Source organism: Orycteropus afer, unplaced genomic scaffold (genome assembly GCF_000298275.1).
Source record: "Orycteropus afer afer isolate SDZICR_OR568_19922 unplaced genomic scaffold, OryAfe1.0 scaffold00123, whole genome shotgun sequence".
NCBI classification, from domain to species: domain Eukaryota; kingdom Metazoa; phylum Chordata; class Mammalia; order Tubulidentata; family Orycteropodidae; genus Orycteropus; species Orycteropus afer.
Window position 1 is genome coordinate 1,781,317 of NW_006921710.1, and position 25,403 is coordinate 1,806,719.

The following is a 25,403-nucleotide window of genomic DNA, read 5'->3' on the forward strand; positions in this document are numbered from 1 at the left end:
TTCAAACCCACCAGCCACTCCTCGGAAGGAAGGTTGGGCAATCCTACTTCCGTAGTGATACTGCCTCGGAAACCCAAGGAGGGGTCGCTATGAGTCGGGCCGACTCGACGGCACATAACAACAACAGCAACAACTGCCTCGGAAACCCAAGGAGGAATGGCTCTGAGTCCAACTCTCGAGGGCACATAATAAACAACAACAACAACGTCAGCACATAACAACAACAACAACATACATAAGAGTAGCTTGGAGAGCTTGTTAAAATACAGTTCCTGGCCTCACCCCCGGACATGTTAATTCTAGTTCTCCAGAGAGGCTCTCCCTAGCATTGCAGGGTAGACCAAGGTCCAGAGCCCTCAGCTGCGGTCTCCCTATCTGCACCCTACACCCCTAATCTGTCCCAATCTCTTTAGATGCCTCAGGAAATCAATAGTTCATTCAGTCAACACACATTCATTGAGAACTTTCTCTGTGCCAGGCACTAGACAGACCATGGCATCTGCCCTCTGAGTGTTCACAGTCAAGTTACGGACTGACACTGAACGTAAATTATTTTGTAAGTTCATTCATGAGGAGTCCTATGAAAGAAAAGAGTTGAGCAAGAGACTTAAACCAGGCCCAGAAGGAAGAGTAGAAGGGAGGCTGGCAAGAGAGAGAGGAGAGGTCCAATCAGGGAGACCAGCACTGAGAGAAGGAAGAGACATGGAGCATTGGGGGAACTGCATTATTTTCAAGCCATTGTGACTGTAGCAAGGGAATAAGAGAGGAGGCAAGCACCAGATCCTGCAGGGTCCCAAATATTTATCTGAAGTGAATTCAGAAGCTGTAAGAGGGTTTTACGCAGAGGAGTGGTATGGTTAGATTTATAGTTTAATAATAAACACTAATGTTTATTGAACAGTATGCCTTTTAACATTATTTTGTTTAATCCTTACAGTTATCCCATTTGATAGGTACTCTGTTATCTCCATTTTCCAGATGGGAAAATCGTAGCTAAGAAAGATTTAAATAACTCGCCTGGGTTACGTTACTGGAAGAGGTGGAGTTGGCATTCATACTTAGGCTTTCAGCTCCCAAGCCCGCTCTACCCCTTTGCTGCAGAGTGTTCACTCTAACTACTGTGTTGAGAAAAGACTGGAGAGAGCAAGAGTGGATGTGCTAGCTGGGGCTCCTCCAGTCATCCAGACAGGAAAAGGTCGCAGCTTAGAAGAGGGAGTAGCAGCAGAGATAGGAAGTAGTAGGGAGACGTTCAAGATAAATTGTTTGGAATTTAGCCACTTGGATACTGCTTAAGAATGAGGGTAAGGGGTGAACCCTGGTTCCTGGTTTGGGAACTAAAGAGCAGGTTTGTAACAGCACTTAAAATATTTATGTAACTAGCATGATACCAACCACTCCTTGGAAAGAAGATGGGGCAATCTACTTCCATAGTGATACTGCTCTGGAAACCCAAAGAAGGGTCGCTATGAGTTGGGGCCAACTTGACGGCACAAAACAACAACAGCATGATACCTTGCCTGGAGTATATCCACTGACTCATAGCAACCCCCATTGGGTTTCCAAGGCTGTGAATCTATGGAAATAGATTGCCTCATCTTCCTTCTGTGGAGCAGCTGGTGGGTTTGAACCACCAACCTTCTGGTTAGCAGTCAAATGCCTCATGGACTGTGCCACCAAAACTCCTTGCCTGGGTATAGCACCTTGCCATTATCAAAACCATGTTTCAGAGCCCCCGAGTGGTACAAACAGTTAACGCATTTGGCTGCTTACTCTAAGGTTGGAAATCCGAGTTCACCCGGAAATACCTCAGTACCTTGAAAGAAAGCTCTGGCAATCTACTGCCAAAAAATCTGCCATTAAAACACACACACACACACACACACACACCATGTCTTATCAGATGCTTGGAGAACCGGAGTTCAGCCAGAAGAGGTCAAGTTCAGAGATTAGCTAAGGAAAGGAAAATGATATTGGCACAGATTTGTCAATTTAAGAAAGAAGAGCTCAAATAAAGATCAGGAAACCAGGCCAGGCATCCAGAGAAAAGAAGGATTGGGGGCAGGTTTAGGACATCTTAGAGGTGGAGATTTTTAGGTAGAGGTCATTAACAAGGCAGGTAAGTGAGTGAATAGAGCATGCAAGACGAAAGACCTTGGGGGGACTCAGGCAAACTGCAGGTGTGTGCCCTATCCAGAAGTGGTACCCCCCATTGGCTCCAGCTGGTGGTGGCCACTTGCATATGTGGGACCTGGGATGGGTGCGGGGGAGTAACAAGTCACAAGCTCAGTGATTATTAGCAACCAAGGAGCTCTGGTCATGTAGTGGTTAAGACAGTTGGCTGCTAGCCAAAAAGTTGGTGGTTCAAACCCACCAGCCACTCCGAGGAAGAAAGATGAGGCAATCTGCTTCTGTAATGATTTACAGCCTTGACCTTTAGGCTCGGGACTATAGTCTTGGGGGACATCATGCTCAACTGGCACAACATTGTGTTTGTTAGATGCTGTCAAGTTGGCTCCAACTCATAGTGACCCTATGTACAACAGAACAAAACACTGCCTGATCCTGTGCCAGCCCCACAATCCTCACTATATTTGAACCCATCGTTGCAGCCACTGCATTGATCCATCTCATTGAGGGCCTTCCCTTTTTTCACTGACCCTCCACTTTACCAAGCATGATATCCTTCTTCAGGGACTGGTCCCTTCTGACAACGTGACCAAAGTAGGTGACACGAAGTCTGACCATTCTCGCTTCCAAGAAGCATTCCATCTACCCTTTTTCCAAAATAGATTTGTTTATTTTTCTGGCATTTCACAGTACTTTCAGTATTCTTCACCAACACAACTCAAAAGCATCAAGTCTTCAGTCTTCCTTATTCATCGCTATATAGTTTTCACATGTATATGAGGCTGTTGAAAATACCATGGCTTGGATTAGGCGTCCCTTAGTCTTCAGAGAGATATCTTTGCTCATCAGCACTGTAGAGAGGTCTTTTGTAGCAGATTTCCCCAGTGCAGTTGTCATCTGATTTCTTGACTGCTGCTTCCATTGGTGTTGATTGTGGAACCAAGTAATATGAAATCTTTGGCAACTTCAGTCTTTTTTCCATTTATCATGATGCTGCTTACTGGTCCATTTGTGAGGATTTTCATTTTATGTTGAAGTATAATCCATACTGCAGACTGTAGTCTTCATTCTTCATCAGTAAGTCCTTCAAGTCATCTTCACTTTCAGCAAGCAAAGTTGTGTTGTCTGCATATCACAGGTTGTTAATGAGTCTTTCTCCAGTTCTGATACCATGTTCTTCTTATAGTCTAGCTTCTTGGATCATTTGTTCAGTGTACAGATTGAGTAAGTATGGTGAAAGGATGCATAAGGTGATCAGCCCGCAACCTGGTGGCAGGTTGATTATATTGGACCACTTCCATCATGGAAAGGACAGTTTTGTTCTTACTAGAATAGATATTTATTCTGAATATGGATTTGTCTTCCCTGCATGCAGTGCTTCTGCCAAAACTACCATCTGTGGACTTACAGAATGCCTTATCCACCATCATGGTATCTCACACAGCATTGCTTTAAATCAAGGGACTCACTTCACAGCAAATACAGTATGGCAGTGGCCCTATGCTCATGGAATTCACTGTTCCCCGTCAACCAGAAGCAGCTGGCTTGATAGAACGATGGAATGGCCTACTGAAAACATAATTACGGCTCCAGCTAGGTGGCAATACCTTGAAGGGTTGGGGCGGTGTTCTCCAGGAGGCTGCATATGCTCAAAACCAGCATCCAATATATGATTCTGTTTCTCCAATAGCCAGGATTCACGGGGCTAGGAACTAAGGGGTGGAAACGGGAGTGGTACCACTCACTATTACCCCTAGTGACCCACTCAAAAAACTTTTGCTTCCTGTCCCTGCTACCCCATGCTCTGCGGGTCTGGAGATCTTAGTCCCAAAGGGAGGAACGCTACCACCTGGAGACACAATACTGATTCCATTGAACTGGAAGTTAAGAATGCCACCTGGCCATTTTGGCTTCCTCATGCCTCTGGATCAACAGACAAAGAAGAGCATTATTGTACTATCTGCTGTGATAGATCCTGATTACCAAGGAGAAATTGGATTGAGATGACATAATGGAGGTAAAAAAGAATATGTCTGGAATACAGGAGATTCTTTAGGACATGTCTTAGTACTACTACCATGCCTTGTGATTAAAGTCAATAGAAAATTACAGCAGCCCAATTCTGATTGACTGCTAATGGCCCAGACCCTTCACAAATGAAGGTTTGGGTCACCCCACCAGGCAAAGAACCACGACCAGCTGAGGTGCTTGCTGAGGGCACGGGAAATACGGAATGGGTGCTGGAAGAAGGTAGTTCTGAATATCATCTACGACCGCGTGACCAGTTGCAGAAATGAGGACTGTGATTGTTATATTTCTTCATTGTATATATGCATCAAATATTTTTGTTTCCTTCTGTTAATGAACTGTGAAATGTAGATAAGGTTAATGCGTTTCGGTTGTGCACATATTAGCGTACCTTGTTAGGCACAAATACAAATTTATAATTGACCTTATTTAGAGCATAGTGCCTAAGGCACATGAGTGCTAACCAGAAGGTTGGCAGTTCAAACCCACCAGCCACTCCTTGGAAGGAAGATGGGGCAATCCACTTCCGTAGCGATGCTGTCTCAGAAACCCAACGAGCCATCGCTATGAGTTGGGGCCGACTCGACGGCACATAACAACAACAACAACAATATGGTTAAGAGGATGTGTACAACTGCCAAGTTGACAAAGGGTGGACTGTGATAGTTGGAGCTGTGTGTCAACTTGGCTGGACTACAATTCTGTGTGGTTTAAGCAATTGTGATGTGGATTATTCCCATGATGGGATCAGATGTATAAGTTTTGAGCAGCCAGTCTGTTGAAAGGAAGTTTCCCTAGGGGTGTGACCTGCTTCTAATATATTTATGGACATCCTGGAAGAAGAGACATTCTTCTGTGGATCAGGATCCTGTTGTGCTGCCTACAACTGTCTGTGAGCGAATCATCCACCATTCGTCCTGGAGATCTTGGATTTGTCATTCATTAGAGTCAACAGCTGATATACTGCCTGCCAACCTAGAGCTCGTCAGCCCCTGCAGCTGCATGAGTTGGAAAAAGCCTTCAGCTTGATGTTTGATCCAAGAACTTGGGACTTGCCAGCTTCTATAAGTGTGTGAGCCATTTTCCTAAGATAAATTTCTCTTTCTCTCTCTCTATAAGCTTTACTGGTTTTGCTTCTCTAGAGAACCCAGTCTAACACATTCTACATCCTACTTTGGTGAATAGTGACTGGCATCTTAAAAGCTTTCGAACAACTATCTTAAGGTGCAACTATTGGTCTTAGTGAAGAAAATCAAAGTCATTTGGAAATAATTTGTCCAAACATATGATGGACTATGAGGACCTCAGCCTTCATGACCCTAAGACTAAAAGAACTAGATAGTGCCCAGGTACTAATGCCAACTACTCAGAAAAGTATCAAAATTGGAGATCCTGAATAGCATGGAAGGAAAAATGTGGAACAGAATTCAAAAACACAAAAATGACCAGAATTACTCTTTGGATAGAGACTGGTGGAACCCCTGAAACTGTGGCCTCAGGTTATCCTTTGGGCCTGGAAATAGGCTCACTTCCATGGATTGGCTCTCTCAGCCCAACAGAAGAAAGACGTACAAGCAGAACACCTGCCCCAAGGAGATGCACCCACCTACTGTAGGGAGATGTACCCTTTAGATCAGTTAGCCATGAGACATCAGAGGGGCAGCATTCACATAGAGGGAAAGCTGGACAGACAGGAGTGCATATATAAGAAGGGCAGAGGGAGTGGGTAGTCACAGGGAAGAGAGTGGAGGAGAGCTTTTATGGTTGGGGATGGTAATCGGGGCAGTGAGATCAAATGTGCATGAACTGTTAAGAGTAAAACAAATCTGCTTTGTAAATTTGTACCCAAATCACAATAAAATTAAAAAAAAAAAAAAAAAAGAGTTTCGGTCTTGGAAACCCTGTGGGCTTGCTATATGGTCGTGAGTTTGGGTTTTTTTGGTAAGCCTTGAGTCAGGCACTTCACATGGCTGAGCTCATTTCTTCTTTACGACAACCTCTAAGATAGAGGTAGTGTTTTGTTTTGTTTTATTTATTTATTTATTTATTTTGATTTGAGTGAAAGTATATGGAGCAAATTTGTTCTCAATTCAGCAGTTCATACACATTTTGTTTCATGACATTGACTGCAATCCCCGTAATATAACAGCTCTTTTCCAATCCTCCCTTTGGTTACCTTTTCCCTGTGTCCTTCTTTCCTGTGCACTCCTGCCCTCTGAGCTATCTCTGTGTGCAAATGCTGCCCTTCTGATCTCCTGTGGTTGATTGTTCTAAGGTTGATTGTACTTATGTGGTACAATGTTCACCTTGTAGCCCTGTCTTTTGTTTGGCAGGAAGCCTACCCATGGGAGTGATTCCAATTGGTGCCACTTATCTGTCACTATGAGTCACTGTCTGTCACTAGTGGCTCTTACCTGTCACTGTTGACACAACAACATGATGCTGAACAAGTTTCAGCAGAATGTCCAGAGACCAAGACAGACTAAGAAGAAAGTTCTGGCAACCTGTATCCGAAAATCGGCCAGTGAAAACTCTGGATCACAGTGGTCTGATCTGCAGTTCTTCATGGGAACGGTGCAGGACTGGGCAGCGTTGTGTTCCGTTGTGCATGAGGTGCCATGAGTCAACAGACTTGATGGCAAGTAACAGCAACAGTTTTTGTTTTTTAAAAGAGTGTCCACCCAAATAAAGCATGTCTGCCCTGGATATAGCTTTTGGACCAGCAGACTGATGAGGGAATTAGGCCCCAGCCCAGCACAAGCTGCTGCAAATGATCCAGTCTCATCCCGGCCGACTTCCCAGGGCTGGAGTGCACATGGACCATCCCCTGAATTGGAAAAGAAGTCATATCTAGAACTAGGGAAGAGTGGGGAGCTGAGCAAACACAGCCAGCCTTGGCTGCCTGCTATCAGTGTTGATACGCTGGATGGGAACTTCCTTGTTGTTGTTGTTGTTGTTATGTGCTGACCCCTCCTTGGGTTTCCGATTGCCCAACCTTCCTTCCGAGGAGTGGCTGGTGGGTTTGAACCTCCAGCCCTATGGTTAGCAGTCAAGTGCTTTAGCCACTATGCTACCAGAGCTCCTGGGAACTTCCTTAGAGGCACTTTAAAAATAAATGGTAGGACCAGGTCAAAGACTTCTCTCCATAACCTTGTTTCTTCACTAATGCAGGTGTATCTGCAGGGAATGTCTTCTCAGCCCATACGGTGGCACGTGCATGGTTTTTGGGTTTTTGAAGCAGGTTAGCTGGATGGTTCTGATACCATTTGCTTTGCTGTGTTTTGCAGCCATCAGTTTCACTCCACCAATCACTGCCAACCATTTACCCAAGTTTCCATTACTACTCGTTTAAAAATAAAAAGCATTGCTCATTTTAGAAAACTGTCTGTCAAAGATGCTTAAAATAAAAACCATCTTAGCACTTAAAAAAGAATAAGTGCCATTTATCTTGAAAGTCACTTGGGTGAGGATTTCTCAATGTTGTTGGGTCCATGAATTGTTGCTGTATTTGCAAGAAAGACACTGCAGGTGTCTGTGGCATGTGGCCCTTGGTGAGTAGACATTTTTTAAGTTTATTTAACTTATTTTACAAGTATTTGTTGAGTACCTTCTCTATGCGGGGTGACGATCTAGGCCTGGGAAACATAGCACAAACCAAATACATTTGATCCCTGCCTTCACAGACCTGAGCGTCTAGGAGGGCTCACCAAGCAGGCCACTCAAGTTCAGCAGGAACAGAGGACCGTACAGAGTGCAGAAAGAAGTGTGTGCAGGCGGGGCCAGCATCATTGCTGGAGAGGAATGGCTACAGATGCATGTGCTCTCCATCTGCCCTCTCACTGGCCTTAGGAAGCATGTGTTGTTATAATCTCTGTTTTATCCAGGAGAAAAAATGAGGCTTAGAGAGATTCTGTAAGGAGCCAAAGATTACCCTGCTTAAGCTGGGGACCCAGACCCAAGCCCTTATTGCCTGCTTTGTGGTTTAGCTTCTCTGGCTGAATGTATGGATGTGTAGCTGGAGTAACATCTGGAATCATTTGCATCTCACCATGTGGGGCCTGGACCTGTGCTTCTACTTTCTACCTCATGGTTTACGTAATAGGTCTGTTGGAGCTCTGGTGGCACTGTGGTTGAAAGCATTGGGCTGCTAACCAAAGGTCGGTGGTTCAAACCCACCAGTTGCTCCACAGGAGAAAGATGAAGCAGTCTGCTTCTTCAAAGACTTACAGCCTTGGAAACCTTATGGGGGCAGTTCTACTCTGACTGTAGGGTCACTATGAGTCAGAATCAACTAAAGGGCAGTGGGCTTGGTTTTTTGGTTTACTTAGGTCTGTTAGCACATCACATAGTGTCCTGGTGAAACACTGGAAGTCTACAGAGTCTGTATTTGCTCTTATTCTTAAGAGTTAATGATTTTATCCGGAGTTTTTTGTTTTGTTTTTAACCACAATATTTGTAATGCTAAGAATCCCCAATGAGGATAATCAAATAAACTGTTAGTTTGAAACAGCTATCAGATTAGTTATAATCTGTTTGTCATCAATTTGCTGATTGATGACAAGCACAGGCGATTCATGGTATCATCAAATTTCAGAACTACAAGAGATCTTAGAGCAGTCCATTTGTTTTCAGATGGACATTGAAACCCAAAGAGGTTAAGTAGCTGGATCAGGATCATGGGACAATGCTGGAACCTAACCCCTGTGCTCTCTTCTTCTGATCCCCTGCTGCCTCCAGTGGACTTGGTGCTGTCTTACCACTGGCTTTGCTGATAAAGTCACTGCTGCAGAGTTATGAGAATGGGCATGCCCTGCTGAGGTTCTGAAAATAGACTTAACCTCTTTAGAGAGCTGGCTGGAGGACCACTCTTTGAGTGGCAAAAGCTCCTGAGATAGCTAATATTAGGAAATTTGAGTCCCAAGGAAGAGATCATCAGAAATGACCAGATTCCTGATAATAAAGCCTATGTGACTATAAGTTATGAGACAGAATGAGAATTAAAAGAAGCAGAAGGAGACCAATTACACGGTTGGGAAAATGGTTCCTGAAATAAAACATGGACAGTGGGAAGTGATCCTTTGCATTCATGCGGTGTTTTCCGTGGTGATGTGCCTTGTAAACATCTCCACGATCTGCTGGCTCCCTCTTTGCCTCTCCAGATCTACCTCTGCCCCCAGCATCCTCCCCACATCTAACCTGTCTCCAACCTGCCCGAGTTTGCAGTTGCTAGAATATTGCACGCTCCGCTTGCCTCCACACCTGTGTTCCCTGCATCCTTTCTGCCTACAATATAATAAATACCTTTCCCTCTCCCTGCCCACAACTCTGCTAACTAACTTTTGTTACTTTAGATTTTAGTTGAGGTGTCCTTTCCTCCAGAAGATGTTCACAAGCGGATTTGTTTTCATATAAAGTGTGCACTTATCTTACTTGTTTCCTCTGTGCTGGTTTGGAGTGGCCCCTAAATCCATCAATGTCCTTTGTTCCCAGGTGACAGACCATGCCACTACTGCCCTGCTCCACTATCAGCTGCCCCAGATGCCAGATGTCGTGGTCAGATCCTTCATGGTAAGTAGCTTTAAAAACCAGCCACATCTCTCATTTAAACCTTGGCTCCCTTATCATGAGAATCAGCAGCTGGAGATCATTGCATCTTCAAATTGTGTGGGCCTCCCATTGGAAGCTGGGGCTCCCAGTTTAGAACTGATACTTTTTTAAAACTGGTAAGGGGAATGATCTCCAGGAAAAACCACTTCTAGCATAACTAACTGGTGCTTCCTGTCACTTCTGAGTAAGGGTCAGTTTCTGAAGTGATTTTCCAAAAAATCTAGTCAATAGGTATTTACTAAGCTTCTGATCTTTGCCAGGCTGTGTGCTTGGCACTGAGCATGTAGCAGTGAATAAGGAAAATCTTGGAGTTCCCCAAGACATTTAATCCTTAGATTTTCTGAGTGGGAGTTCAGGAATGAGAGTGACCCCAAAACAGCCATTCCAGTGGTGTGCTGGAGTGGGCTACCAACTGGCCTGAGTGGGACTAACAGCTGGTTCCACCTCATCCTTGACGGAATTGGCCAACTGTTTTAATACCATACCACCATGGCTTCCTCCTCACCTGTCAGTAGGCTCTGTCTTTCACTGCTCTAAACTCCCTTTTTCTTCATACTAGAACCTACTCCAAGGACTTAACCTATTCCCAGGGCCAAATCAGGTTGACAGCTAGGGTGGGACTTTGCTCATCTGATACATTCTATCATGTGTGCATCAACAGTTGAGATTCTTAAAGAACCTGTTATTTAGTTCTTGAAAGACATAAATGCAGCTTATTAATCGGCTTAATGGTTTTGGGGAAGTTGAATAAAGCAAATCCAGTTGCTCAACAGAATTGTCCATGTATTGGTTCTTTCATGTGTGAAGAGAACAATTCAATTATGGTCTAACATGAAATCTGCATTTTTGGATACATATAAAATTTGTAAACATAACAAATTTTAATGCCTGGTTTCCCTCTCATAGCAGACTTTGGGATTTGGGGAGGATTTGACTCTGATCAGCACTAAAGGATAGAGTTTAATTGAATGATCCATTGACCTTATATTATTTATTGCCAAAACTCCACAAAAGCCTAGCTCTTTGGAAGAGGACAGTATTGACGGTGTGAGCTGTGCCACTATGAAGGCAGCTGTGATGAAGATGGAAGGATTTTTATCAATAAACTCAGCCGTCCTCTTCAGAGAACAGTTTTCTCTTACAGACATAATTCAGGAGGACATTAAATGACAGGATTCACCATGCCCCCTTCACAGGGAGAACTTGCTGGTCTGCTGTTATAGATTATTGGAAGGTTGGATTTTTTGTTTTTGGTAGTGAATCTCCTTGGATTTGAGAATTGAGTTATGTGAGTCTCATCCTTATGTATGATGCCCACAAGAACTCTGCACTCTGAACTATGCCAGTGTGTATTTGCTGTTTATTGTGTTATCTGGAGACACCAGGGTTGTCCCCACCCTCCCAACTCCCCTAAGTGTGTTGGGCCACATTGTGACAGTGAGTGATGACCTCTGAAATCAGATTAGAAAGAAGATATGTTGACCTCACTGGAGGATTCTCAAACCGTCATCTATTAGAAGTCTTCCGTAGAGTATATGTCCATGACCACGACCGCGTCTTGGTAGCGAACAAGGAGAAGAAAATCAATACTAATATTCAGGAGACACGAGACACAGAAAATGAAATGTGGTTATGTTTGCCCCCAGAGCCATAGGCTGTGTGCTGGTTCACGGTGACTCCTTAGGGAGTACTGCCTGCTTTGGAGAGTATGAATTTCTATTTTAAAAACTCCCTCAGCTAGGAGGGCACCAGGGGAACATCAGAACTGAAAGTCAGCAGTGTTATGACCTTGTGGATTCTGCATGCTCCTTTCAGTAAAATCACAGGATATCATTTGGGGTCAAAGCCAACTTAAGTTGGGGCCATGGGGATCATTAGACTTGACAGGAAGGATGACATTGGAAGTACCCAGATCCCATTTCTTTCTTTTTTCTCCTCACTTCTCTTTTTAGACCTGGTTAAGAAGTTACATAAAGCTGTTCCAGGCCCCATGCCAGCGCTGCGGGAAGTTTCTGCAAGATGGCCTTCCCCCCACGTGGAGGGATTTCCGAACCCTCGAAGCCTTCCATGACACTTGCCGGCAGTAACCCTGCCCTATCCCCACTTCTGTCCCAGGCTGGCATACAAACTCCCATCCAGCACCTTCCCAGACAAGCCTGAAGTAATACTGATGGCTCCGAGGGCTCTTCACTGTTCAGATATCAGTACAGCCGTTCCCTTTCTTTCGTGAAATGGTATATTGTATATTGTATATTAAGCCTCTTGAAAAACAGATTCCATCTCTGTGGTTGATGAGAATCATACATGTTAGCCAGTGTGAAGAAGACAAGGTAGGCCTTTGTGGAGCACTGTATGGGGAAGTTATGCAGCATGGTCTTTGGCAAGTCGGACCTTCTGGATCCCTGTGTTAAGCCATTTTTCTTAAGTCATTTTCGTGAGTTGCTATCATATGAATGAGCACTCTGTTCACATACTTTGTTCTGCTGGGTAACTTATTTTTGTAAATAATAAACTTTTTGTACCTAAAACAAGGCTGTATTTCTTATAACACCTTTTACAGGCAGTTCAGTGAACATATGAATAGAACTTGACCTTTTGAAGAAAAATTACTCAATAATATCTACATTTAAAACATAGTTTTGTTGGAGGATATGTTTCCCTGCTTCTTGCTTTCAGGGGAGAGGGCCATGGTGGCACATACTCAATTTCAGAGATGTTTTTGCAGCTTGAGAAATGGATTAGTCTTTTTGAGGGAAAAAAAAGAAAAAGGACACAGATGTTTCTTTCTGCTAAATCTGTGAAACACACCAAAAAGAAAGGAATCTGTCCACATTCTCCAGCTAGAAAGCGTGTGAGCCAGACTGAAGTGTGTCTGACTTGTTTGCCCAGGGCTTTGTCCTGAGTGTTACTGTGAAATGGATTGCATCCCTATCTGCATAATTCATTCAGTGCCTCCACACCACCACTCAAAGCTGTGTCTTTTTATTGTACAAATCGTTGATCTGGTAAAGATCTAAAGAACAATGGAGGCTTCCCGGGGCTTCCCTGGTGCAGCCTATACAGTGGATAATGTTCTGTTTGCAGTGAGTGATGTCAAGAGAGATGCTGCCTTCTAATATGTCCAGAGGACGAGGTGGTTCCTGGCTGGATTCTGTACGGCCCATCCGCATCTCACCTACCCCACCAGGCTGAAAGGAGCCAGAGTCTGAGGGGATTTAGTGATGGGTAAACGATCCCGGAAGGAGCTCCGGTGGTGTAGTGCCTAAGGCTGGCGGTTCAAACCCACCAGCCACTCCTCAGAAGGAAGATGGGGGCAGTCTACTTCTATAAAGATTCACCACCTTGGAAACCCAGTGGGAGGTCACTATGAGTAGCTATGGCAGTGGGTTTGGTTTTTTTTAAAAAAACAATCCCTGAGTAGCACAAATAATGTGCACTCAACTCCTAACCTGAAGATTGACAGTTCAAACTGCCAATAGCTCTGTGAAAGAAAGGCCTGGCAAGCTGCTTCTATAAAGATAATAGCCAAGAAAATCTCGTGGAACAGTTCTACTCTGTAACACGTGGGGTCACCACAAGTTGGAATCAACTCAGTGGAAATAGTTTTTTTTTTTTCCCTTTTTCAACTATAGGATATTGTTGTTGTTAGCTCTTATCAAGTCAGCCTCTGATAGTGCAACTCAAAATACCGTCCTTAGCCCAGCAGCCTCAGGATCATGGAAGCTTGTTCGAAATACAAGTCCTCAGCCATACAGAAGACATGCCAAACCCAATATTCTGGGAGTGGGTATCCCGCAGCCCATTTTTTTAACAGTGCACCTCTGTGACACTGATGCACATTCAAGTTTGAGAACCACTGCTAGTGGAGAACTGGCAATGCTTTCAATGCCCAGTTTGGGAAAGTGTGATGAGAGATAGCGTGATCCAGTACTAGAGCTTTTACATACAGGCGGTAATTTTAGATTAAATACCATAGTTCATCAAATCTAAAATGTCATTGCCTGTAAGATGCACCATTGTTTTATCAACCTCTAAGAAAGGAAAAATCACTGCCAATTAAACTGTGGCACAGGCCTTAATGATAATCCTGCACAACACCTCAGTCAGCCTCACCAGCCTTTCAGTACTTCAAAATGTCTTTCATCTCTTGCAGTTTCACCTGCCATGACTTATCGTTCGGCTTGTAACAAGCGATCTTTTACACAGCTCTCACTAACAAAACACAGCTTCACTACCTTGTGAGCGTCTTCCTTTCTTTGGTCTTGTAAGATAGTTTGTTGTTTTGCAAGAAAATAGAAAATTGAGGACATTCTTTGCTGATAACAGATTTATGTCTTGTTGCTCTGCCTGTCCTCTTCTGGGTATGTAATAACTTGTTTCCGCACTGTAGATAGTGCCAACCTTTTGAAGACATTGAAATGGCAAGTAGACTGACCCTGGGCAGTACTGATGGTGCACATAGCTCATGTGAAGTGACGACAATGTGAACAGCTCTGACCAAGTTGGAGCATGTACAGACAATGGCAAGTACATCGTGACTGCCAGCTGGCTGACAGCACACATCGGAGATGTTAAAATGTGGGAAATATCCATCTGAGAATCAATGAAATTACACTAACATTAAATCATGTTGTGAGAAAGCTGTTTGGATTTGTAACTGTCTTAATCCTCCAGGTTGGAGCGAATCTGAGAAAGTCTCCATTGCGACTAAAGGTCGCTCTAACCAGTTGCTGTCAAGTCAGTTCTGCCTCACAGAGACCCATGTGTGGCAGAGGACAGCTGTGCTCCGTGGGGTTTTCTGTGGCTGTTGATTTTTGTTTTTTTTTCTTTTTTTTGGAGTAGATCTCCAGACCTTCCAAGGATTCTGTGGGTGGACTCCAACTTCCAGTTTTTTTTGTAAGCAGCAAAAAAAGACTATTCGTACCACGAAGGGACTCCAGGGGTCTCTAACCTCCTGCCAGCCTTTTTTTTAATAGAGAACAGCCCTTGCATTTTAAGCCTTGAGCAGATAATTTCTACATTTAAAGACATTGTCTTCTGTTTCTCAGTTATCTTTAGAGATACCTTCTATTTATAGAAAATGGTACCTGTAATAGAATGTTTCCATTTTAAATCAATCCATTAAATAAGTTTCCATTTTTAAATGAATTTAGGTGAAAAGGTGAGACTACCAGAAATATTAAATAACAGCCATAGCAATAGGCAGTATAGTTTTTGCAGGAAGCATGTGGGTAGCAGGCAGATCGTTGGTAGCAGACACACACACAGCAGGAGCCTGTGCTCTGCTCACCAGCTGTGGGAATATGGACAAGTTCTTCCTCTCCATGCCTATTTCCTCTTCTGCAAAATGCTAGGCTGAGAATCCAGTGATGGGGACGGCATGGTTCGGGGAGCATGTGGGTTTATAGAGAGAGAAGACTGGCCATGAGTTGATCATGATTGAGCCTGGGAGGTAGAGACATGGGTGTAGCATGCTGTTTTGTTTTTCTGTTTTCTATCTTCTTATAATGAGAAAGGGGAAAAAAATACGAGGGAGTTCGACCAGTTCACTTTTAAGGCCTTTCCATCTCTGAGACTGATTCTTCCATCCTGAGAGGCAGAAGCTGAAAAGGAATATCACTCAAGTCTGGAAATGGAAAGGTGAGAGGGACGAGGAGGAGGATGGCTTGTTTACCAAATCTCAGAATGCTTGATGCTTTAAAGAGAGAAACGTGAGGGACACTAGCTAAGACTTGGGGTGAATTTGGATCAGCTCTAAGATGGTGGCTACATACAGAGGATGCTGGAAGACCTGCTGCTGCTATGAGGACAGTCACCAGGTCCTGGAACCATCCTTTGGCTATGGTAGCGTGGTGCCTAAGGCATTTGACTGCTAACCAGAAGGCTGGTGGTTCAAACCCACCAGCCACTCCTCGGAATGAAAGTTGGGCAACCTACTTCTTTAGTGATACCACCTCAGAAACCCAAGGAGGGGTTGCTATGAGTTGGATTCAACTCGACAGCAGTGAGTTTTTAGTTTAGCAAAATGGAATGCAGCTATCAAGAAGGTCAGGTGTTATTTGACCTGTAGAAAGGTGCTTTCTAAGCCAGACCTACAAGGTATTTTATATGGGTTAATTATTACTAATATGGAGTAATGGCACTGTGCCATGTAATTTACATATGTTTAATCACAGGTGTAAACGTGGAGATTTTCCTGTTCCATACATGAGGAAACAGGTAGAGGGTCTCACACAGAAACGGGCTGGAATTCAAGCTGGCAGCATAGTCGGGCTTTGTGGCTATTTAGCAATGACACTTCCTACCCCATAGTCAAAGGGACCTATTGCTTGTGCTCTGCAGACGTGTTGCACCTAGTATTGCTCAACAAGTACACTCTCAAACGGAACGTGGGGATCTCTCGGTCTCTCAGAGGCTTCTCTTCACAATAGGTAATGGTGCCTTTACCCCATACTTTCTGCATGCCAGGCTACTGTTAATCAACAGGCAACCGTTGTAGCAGGAACTGACAAAATGGAACAAGGAGGTCTATGATGAAAGGCAGTCCAGATTTTTTTCTTCCTGAACTAAATTGGGAGTTGGCCTTTTGGTATCGAGTGATGTTTTCACACTTCACCCCACTGACAGAAAGCTGCAGGCATGAAATGATGATCTTTTGGTGTTAATGTACGAATTCTCCGTTGCACTTAGAGTGTCAGGATGTGGGCCATCATGCTAAATCAAGAGCCTGTTAAGGTCACCCAAGTTGGGAGGAGAAGGAACAACAGCTTCATCCACCAGGATTCTCACAAGATCGGGGACTGCCGCAAACTTGACAGGCGGCGTCTCATTTGGGCCAGGAGGTCTGCAGACTAGAGGACAGAAGGCAAACGACTCACCTTTCTTGTCCGTGCCTTTTAGCTTTGGCATCCCCGCTGGCATGCTGAAGATGATCTCCGTGAGCATTGATTGTCCTGCATTTGACAGGAAAGGGTGGGCCCACATCATTCCACCTGCTCCCTCGCTGGTGCAACTGGCCGGCCAGCCACGGTTCTGCATGCACAGCTCATCCCAGGCTGCACAACCGACAGGCGCATGGGCTGAGCTCTGGAAAGGGGCTGAGCCTGCGTGCTGCCAGTCCACCCACTTGGTGAATAATTAGGAGGCTTCACTTCTTAGGACAGGCAGGTTTCTTTCCACAGTCTTTGCCATCCCTTTCCACCCTCATCCCCACCCAGCTCCTTAAATTAGAGGAAAGGAACTGTAGAAAATCACTTTCAAGTTGAATTTTAACTTGTGGGTTAGCTTTCCCCTCCCTATTAATAGTACTTGAATAGATAAGCCTTAAAGTTCACAGGCACATCCCAGGTAAAGGACTGTCTCAGCAGCTTTATGATGATTAGTTACTCAAGAACAGCTCTTGCCTGTCTCTGTGCTAATTGAGTTTGAAATTTCAGCTGGAGATTGACTGTCCTTGGGGACAGTGTGAGCCGTGGCTTGGAGCTAACGGAACAGGCAGGGCCTGCCGACAGCAGGCTTCAACTGCATTATGCTTCTCCCAAGCTTGATGGAGACAGAACAGGAAACTGTCCTTCAGAAAAAAAGGTATTAGGGGGGAGGGAAGGGAGATGAGATGAGGGGTTGGAGAGGAATGCGAGAAGCCTTTGAGCTTGGAGCCAGCCTAGGACACCAGCAAGCATTTGTCAAGCGCCCACTGTGCCCACACCCTGCTCCCCATGCTGTGGGATGGATTGTTGTTTAATGCATTACTCATTCTCATCGAATTCTTGGCTTGAATCTCAATCGTAGGCTGGGTTTCTTAATTACAAAATGAATGCAAGTTCCTTTCATAGAAAATTAGGTGATGTAGCTCATAAGCAAAGAAAATTATACCCCTAATTGTCAGGAGGGACCAGACCCTGGAGAAGGATACCATTCCTGGTAAAGTAGAGGGTCAGCAAAAAAGGGGAAGACCCTCAATGAGACGGATTGACACAGTGGCTGCAACCATGGGCTCAAGTATAGCAAGGATTGTGAGGCCAACGCAGGACCAGGTGGTGTTTTGTTCTGTTGTACATAGGATCACTATGAGTCAAGAGTTGACTCGATAGCACCTAACAACCACCACAACAATCGCCACTAGCAAGAGATACTTACTGGAGCACCTTGGCATATATCTTTCCGGCCCTTCATATGCATATGTGTCACTGGACTACTAGCAAAGATTGGTGGTTGGAACCCACCCAGCAGCACCATGGAAGGGAGGCCTGACATGCTGCTTCTCTAACGATTCTGCCAAGAGAACCCAATGGACTCCACCAGCAAGATGGCGGACTAGGCAGAAAGACTGCACAGACCCTCTTAAACAAAGAAAAGGGAAACCAATTAATACAGATACAGAAGATAATCCGGACCCCTGAGCCTTGAAGAGAAGGATATAGAAATGGACTAAACCCCAACTAGCAGAAGAATTTGTGTGAAAATACCAAAAAAGGAGACATACAGAGCTGCAGTCTGGCAGCGTTCCTGAGCAATCCTGACAGACAGCTTGGAGATTCCCGAGTGGTGGTAGGACCTAAGAATTAACCTAAAAATCAGCCCTGCTAGCCAGGGACTGCACGGAGGACTGCTCCAGTGGCTAGCGAATAAATGGAGAAGGTGAGGAGAAAGGTGGGCTGAGCTGTGGACTTTTGCCAGTCTGGAGGCATCGCCATTTTAAAGTGGCTTGACTGTTTTGGATATTTAAAGAGACAGCACTCTGGCAGATTCCTGGGGCTTGAGAACACTTTCTGCTTTCCAGCAACCCCAAGAACACTCCGGACCCACAAGACTGAAAAGTTTTTTGATGGTTATTCAATTGTAATTTGTGTCTAACTGAGTGGGAGACAACAGTCCCCATAAGACACAACTACACCCACACCTTCTGCACCTTCACTTACTGAGCAAGAGCCACTACCTCCTTCTCCACCAATGGGCCAATGATAAAAAACCACCAAGAAGAGCCTGAATCACTTGGCTGCTCTTCACAAACAGTTAACAGAGATCTAAATACAACAATGCCACGATGCCTTGGAGACAACAGACCATCACAGTCCACAAAGAAGCAGGACAAAGTGGTAGAAACAAGGGAGCAGGATACAGACCCAGAACACATCCCTGAGGAAGAAGCAGCATTGCAACTCTCTGATAAGGAATTCAAAAGAACTATATATTTAGGTATCTTCAAAGGATTGAGAGACAGACCAAAGAAAACACAGAAAAAACCTTAGAAGAATTTTGGAAGAAAATACAAGAACAAAATAACAAAATAAATGAAAAATTAGAAATTATTCTAAATCTACAGATAGAAATACAGAAGATTAATACTAAATTGTCAGAAATGGATAACACATTGGAAGGGCAAAGGAGTAGAATTGATGCAATGGAAGACGGAATTAATGAGATTGAAATATATTAAAATACCTGAATACTTCTTTGGAAAGGGATCAATCAGAAAAAACATCAAAACAAAATGAAGAAAGCCCAAAGTTCATGTGGGATAGAAATAACTTATGTGCCATTGGAATTCCAGAACAGAAAGAGAAAAATAAAACCACTGAGAAAATTGTCCAAGATTTGCTGGGAGAACTTCCCTGATATGATGAAAGATGAGGATATATCCATTCAGGAAGTCCAACGAACCCCAAACAGGATAGACCCCAAAAGAAAATCACCAAGACACATCATCATCAAACTCATCAAAACCAAAGACAAAGACAGAATCCTGAAAGCAGCACGGGAGAACCCAGTGGAGCAGTTCTACTCTGTATGTACATGGGGTCACTGTGAGTCAGAACTAACTGAATGACAGAAGGTTTGAGTTTTCTTGAGGTATGCATTTACTGCAGAAAAATGAGATCATATGGGACTCAGCTTTGAAACCTGCTTCTTTCTATGTAACAAAGCCTAAGTCATTTTAACAGAGACCCAGAAATACAGAGCTGAAAGGATACCGACATTTATTTCTCTTTCACTTAAGTTTTCCAGAGACAGTAATTCAGGTGAGAGGACAGCTGTACTCTGTGAAGTCACTCAGAGATCCTGGTTCCTTCCAGGATCATGTCCCTTAGGACATAGTCTGTCAGGTGGAAGTGAGGTCATGGGTACCTTCCAAGCTCGCAGGAAGAGAAATGAACACAGGGCCATATATGCCCAGTGATTTAAAACCCAGACCCAGCACTGGCAGACCTCAGTTCCACTTGTAAAAACTTACGTCACATGGTATGATTAGCTGCTGCAAGGGCTACTGGGAAATGCAGTATCTAACTGGGCAGCCATAGGTCCAGCTGAAATTCTCATTGCGGAAGAAGAGGGAACTTATTCTGACGGATGACCAACAGCAGCTACCATCCAAATCCCGAGCTTCCTCCTGCCTCAGGAGTGGGCCTCAGTGAGGCTGTCCTTGGGTTTTATGTTACAATGACATTCCGCTGTTAGGTAACCATAACTTATGCAATGAAACCACCTATTGGATACTTCTAACTTTTTATTTTGAAATAATTATAGGAAGCACAAAGAAATGTATAGGGAGATCCCATGTACCCTTCACCCAGTCTCCCCCAGTGCTAGTATATAAGATATCAAAACCAAGAGATTGACTTGGTACAATACATAGAGGTTATTCAGACTTCATCAGCTACACATTTGTGCATGGGTCTGTGTGTGTAGCTTTGTGTAGTTAACCATACTCTCACCATAAGATTTCCTCATTCTACTTTCTTATACCCACACACACCTCCTCTCTTTCATCCCTACCCTTGGCAACCATTAATCTGTTTTCCATCTCTATAATTATTTTATTTTACAGATATTATATAAATGGAACCATATATTATGTATCCTTTTGAAATTTACTTAGCACAATTTCCTTGATGTTCATTCAAGTTGTTGCATGTATCAATAGTCTGTTCCTTTTAATTGCTGAGTAGTAAGTAGTCTACGGTGTGTGTGTGCCCCAGTTTGTTTAACCATTCATCCATTGATGGCCATTTGGGTAGTTTCCAGTGTGGGACTGTTATGTATAACTGCTGTGAGCATTTGTGTACAGTTTCTGTGTGAAAATAAGTTTTCATTCCTGTGGGATATATGCCCAAGAGTACAATTGCTGGGCCATATGGTAAGTCCATTTTTAGTTTTAAAAAGGACTGCCAAACTAATTTCCAAAGTGGCTGTAGCATTTTACATTCCCACCTGCAATGAGTGATCCAGTTTCTCTGCATCCTCACCAGTGTTGAGTGTTCTTACTACTTTTTAATTTAGTCATTCTGACAGGTATGGAATGCTATCTCATTGTGGCTTTATTTGCATATCTGTAATAGCTAATGATGTTGAAGATCTTTTCATATGTTTATTAGCCATCTGTGTATCCTCTTTAGGAGTCCCTGGATGGTGCGAACAGTTAAACCCTTAGCTACTAGCCAAAAGGTTGGTGGTTTGAACCTAGCCAGGAGTGCATAAGAAGAAGGGCTAGGCAGTCCACTTCTGAGCAATCATGGCCATTGAAAACCCTGTGGAGACAAGTGTGCTCTGACACATGGTGTCACTGCGTTGGAATTGACTGACTGACAACATACCCTCTTGGGTGACATGTGTGCATGTCTTTTGCCCATTTTGTAATTAGATGGCAGGGTTTTTTTTTTTTTTTTTTAATGTTGAGTTTTGAGAGTTCTTTATATATTCCCATAGCTGGTCTTTTGGCAGGTATGTGTTTTGCAGATATTTTCTCCCAGTCTGTAACTTGTCTTTTCATCCTCTTAACAGAGTCCTTGGCAGAGCAGAAGTGTTCAGTTTTTATGAGCTCCAGTTTTAGCAGTTTTTCCTTTTATGGACCATGTGTTTGGGGTCAAGTCTAACCCATTGGGTTTTAGGTGAGCACTGTTCTGCTGTTATGAACACTGTTCTCCCCTCTCTCACACTTGGCAGGGATTTTCGATATCTTCCAATTCAGCCTCTGCAGTTGACAGATCGGGTGTTCAAGACCTAGAGACCAGCCCTAGTGGGTAAGTGCCAGTGTGAGGACCAGAACCAAGCTCCCTTCAGTCAGACGTGTTTCCACATCCCCAGAAACTCTTCTCCTGGATAGCACCACTACTGACCTGCGGCGTCAGAACAAAAGCTGGTCACCTCCTGCTGCAGCACAGATTATTCCAGGAAAATGTGGACAGTGACAGACGTTTCCACAGTTCAGCCTGGGGCAGAGGTAGCAGTGCTGTGGTAAAGAGCCTCCTTAGCAAGAAATGGTTTCATGCCAGGAAGTTTCTGCCAGTCCCTGCCATTGAGGTTAGTCATGGCTTCTATCTGCAGCCAAGTGGGCAACTCTATACTTATCTCTTAACCACACTTCTGTGAGATCACTGGAGGAGGTGCAGGAGAGCCTTCTGGGTCCCCTGCAGCCTCCAGCCTCATGAACTGCCAAGCCACCCAGAAACCTCAATGGAGAAAGATCTCTCTGCACATTGGAAAGAGGGGACATAATGATGGTTGGACACTGTATTAGCTTCCTGAAGCTACTATAAAAATTACCATAAACTGTTGTTGTTTACCATTGAGTCAATTCCAACTCATAGGGACCCTATAGGACAGAGTAGAACTGCCCCATAGGGTTTCCAAGACTGTAATCTTAAAACTGCCAAATCTTTCTCCCACAGAGCAGCAGTTAGTGAGTTCAGTTAGTGAGTGCTGACCTTTTGATTGACAGCCAGGTGCCTAACCACTGCACCACCAGAGCTCCTGAGGCAGCTTAACATAACAAATTTACTCTCTCAAAATTCTGGGTGCCAGAAATGCAAAATCAAGATGTCGGCGGAGCCATGCTCCCTCCAAAGGCTCTCTAGAGGACGATCCAAGCTTGCCTCTCCTTGTCTTGTGGCAGCATAACTCTAGCCTCTACTTCAGTCTCTGCTTCTTTACATGGCCTTCTTCCCTGGGTCTCTGTCTCCATGTCACAGATCTCCCTCACCTTTCTCTTATAAGGACACCAGTCATTGGCTTAGGAGCTCTTGTGGTGTAGTGGTTAAGGCACCAAAAGGTTGATGGTTCTAACCCACCAGCTGCTTCACGGAAGAGGCAGTGTGCTTTGTAAAGATTTATAGCCTTGAAAACCCAGTGGGGGTCACTATGAGTTAGAAACAACTTGATGGCAGTGAGTTTGGTTTTTGAGTCATTGACTTTAAGGCCCACCCTAAATCCAGGTGATCTCGTCTCGAGATCCTTAGTTACATCTGTGGAGACCCTATCTCCAGTCAGGTCACATTCATGGGTACTGGGGGTTAGGACCTGGACACACCTTCTGAGAGGCCACTATTCCACCCACTACAGATGCAGTGAACCTGTGCTTCAGCAGATCCCCTTCCTCACGTTGCACTTAGGCTTGTTCCTCCCGGCAGGAAACTGGATGCTCACAGAGAACCCTGAGGAGAAGCAGGGTCCAGCCCCCACACAGAGCCCACACTGTTAGGACAGGTGTCCTTACCTGTCACCTGAGCCTTGTGCTTACTGTTACCTTCCTCTGTATGGACACCATCCTAAGACACAAAAGGAAGGGAGACATCAGACAGGAGGGAAAGAGCCTCCGGCGCAGAATCCTTGCCTTTCAGAACGTGCCAAACGTGTCCACACTTCCCAGCCTCTAGGTTGTTGTTCTGCCCATAACACTTTTCCTCCAGAAACCCACCTGGCTTGCTCGCCTGACTCCTCCAGGTGGCTCTAATGTAGCACCTGATTCGATAGGCCTTTCCTGGCCACTCAGTGTACAAGTGTGCACATCCCCATTCCCCTCCACTCCCTTACTCGGTTCTATTTGTCTCAGCAGCACCCATCATGTTTGCAGCAGTTGTGTGTTTTTCTTGTCTGTCTCCCCCAACCCCTGGAGCATGAGCTGGGTGAGGGCGGGGACTCTGTCTGTCTTGGTCACCACCCCAGCCTCAGAAGAGTGCGTCACACACAGTAGCTACTCAGTAAACATTTGCTGAATGTCAAATGGAATATAAGAAAGCCAAAGTCAGGTTCCTACTCTGCTCCTAATAGCTAGGTGACCATGGGCCAGACCCTGGGTCACTGTGAGTGTGGATTCTTCATCTGTGCATGAGGCCAGTGAGTCTGCCCCTCCAGGGTGAAAGTTCTGAGAGTGAGAATAACCACCTGATTCATGCACCAAGTACATAGTGAGCACCCACTCTGTTAAGGCTCTAGGTGCTGGGTCCCAGGGATACAGTTTATATGTCCAGTGAGCAGAGGACCAAAAAAGTAGTCTTGACATCCCATTGCAGACATAAGCATAGTCATTCATGTGAGTCCTGTTTTGTTTTCTGCTGTGGCCTTAGTGACATTCACACTTTTCAGAGAAGAGAATCCAGAAAGTTAATGGCAATCCCGTGGGAGGGTGTTATGAATTGAATTGTGTCCTTCCCAAAATCCTAACTCCAATAACTGAATCAAATTCCCTTTGGGAACAGGTTTTTCTCTGTTATGCTAATGAGGCCGTATCAGTGTAGGATGTGCTGTAACCTAATCACTTCTGAGTTTATAAAAAGAGCAGATCAGACACAGAAGCAGGCAATCTGATGCCAATGGAAACAGATGAATCTACAAGGCCAGGAACTTCAAGAACTGCCAGCTACTGTTGTGCCCAGATTATGAAGGAGTTGATCGGCGCGAGGAATATGCTAACACATGACAATGCAAAAGCAATAGGAAAGTTTATTAGCTAACTTAAGTTAGGGTCCTTGCTCTTACCAAATCAGTGGCTTGAGCAAAAGACCCCGTGCCCCGGTATTTTCACAAATTTATGGAAAAATATGGGGTGGAGCAGCACCAGGGCGAGAAGGTACAGATGATTGGTTGTTGCTAAGGGATTTAGGGCAGTGATCTAAGATGTTGGGGGACGTATAGAAACCCCCCTGCTTCAAAGTCCACTTAGGGAAATATTATCTAGGGAGGATGCAAGGCTCAGGTATGTGGAAGACTTTCAGGAGCCGAGTAGATCTTTGATACGTGCTGAATCCGGATGGCTTTTGTGATGCGTGCTGAGTTCGGAGGAAGTTTCTGATACCTGCTGAGCCTGGAGGGCAGATAAAGACCCTAAGGAGTGTTTAGAATTACAAAAGTCTTGTTAGTATTGCTGACACTAAAAGGTTTCTGGTTAAAGATTTTCCTGGAGGCTACTAGGACTCTGGCCTCAGACTCACACTACTAGATGCTGAAATAGGTAAAGAACCACCGCCCTAGAGCCACACTCTGAGTTCAGACTTATAGCCACCTGAACAGTGAGAAAATAACTTCCTGTTTTTTAAAGGCACCCATCGAGTCATAGCGACCCCCATAGGGTTTCTTTACGGAAGTAGATTGCCCAGTTGTCCTTCCACAAAGCAGCTGGTGGGTTTGAACTGCCAGCCTGCTGGTTAGCAGTCAAATGCCTTAGGCACTGTGCCACCGCTTAAGCACAGGAGACTTAAAACACCTTTTAGAAAATGAAAGTGTTCTGAGAGACTTAGAATCACTACTGTCCCATTTCCATCTGCATTGCAGTGGATGCCTGGCGTCTTCTTGGCTTGATTAGAATGCATACCCCTTTTCATCATAGCCTTTTGATATTTGACTTTGTACTCAGTGCCCCTAAAGCTAAT

General features: G+C 44.5%; 1 protein-coding gene across 1 annotated transcript in view; it reads left to right on the forward strand.

Moving 5' to 3' along the window:
* Positions 1 to 11,849, forward strand: part of MED27 (mediator complex subunit 27) — a 360,792-nt gene extending 348,943 nt beyond the window's left edge. The window contains exons 9-10 of the mRNA XM_007944206.2: positions 9,646 to 9,723; positions 11,715 to 11,849. Coding sequence (XP_007942397.1) covers positions 9,646 to 9,723; positions 11,715 to 11,849 — 213 coding nt within the window. The remainder of the gene's footprint in view (positions 1 to 9,645; positions 9,724 to 11,714) is intronic.
* Positions 11,850 to 25,403: the final 13,554 nt, after the last annotated feature.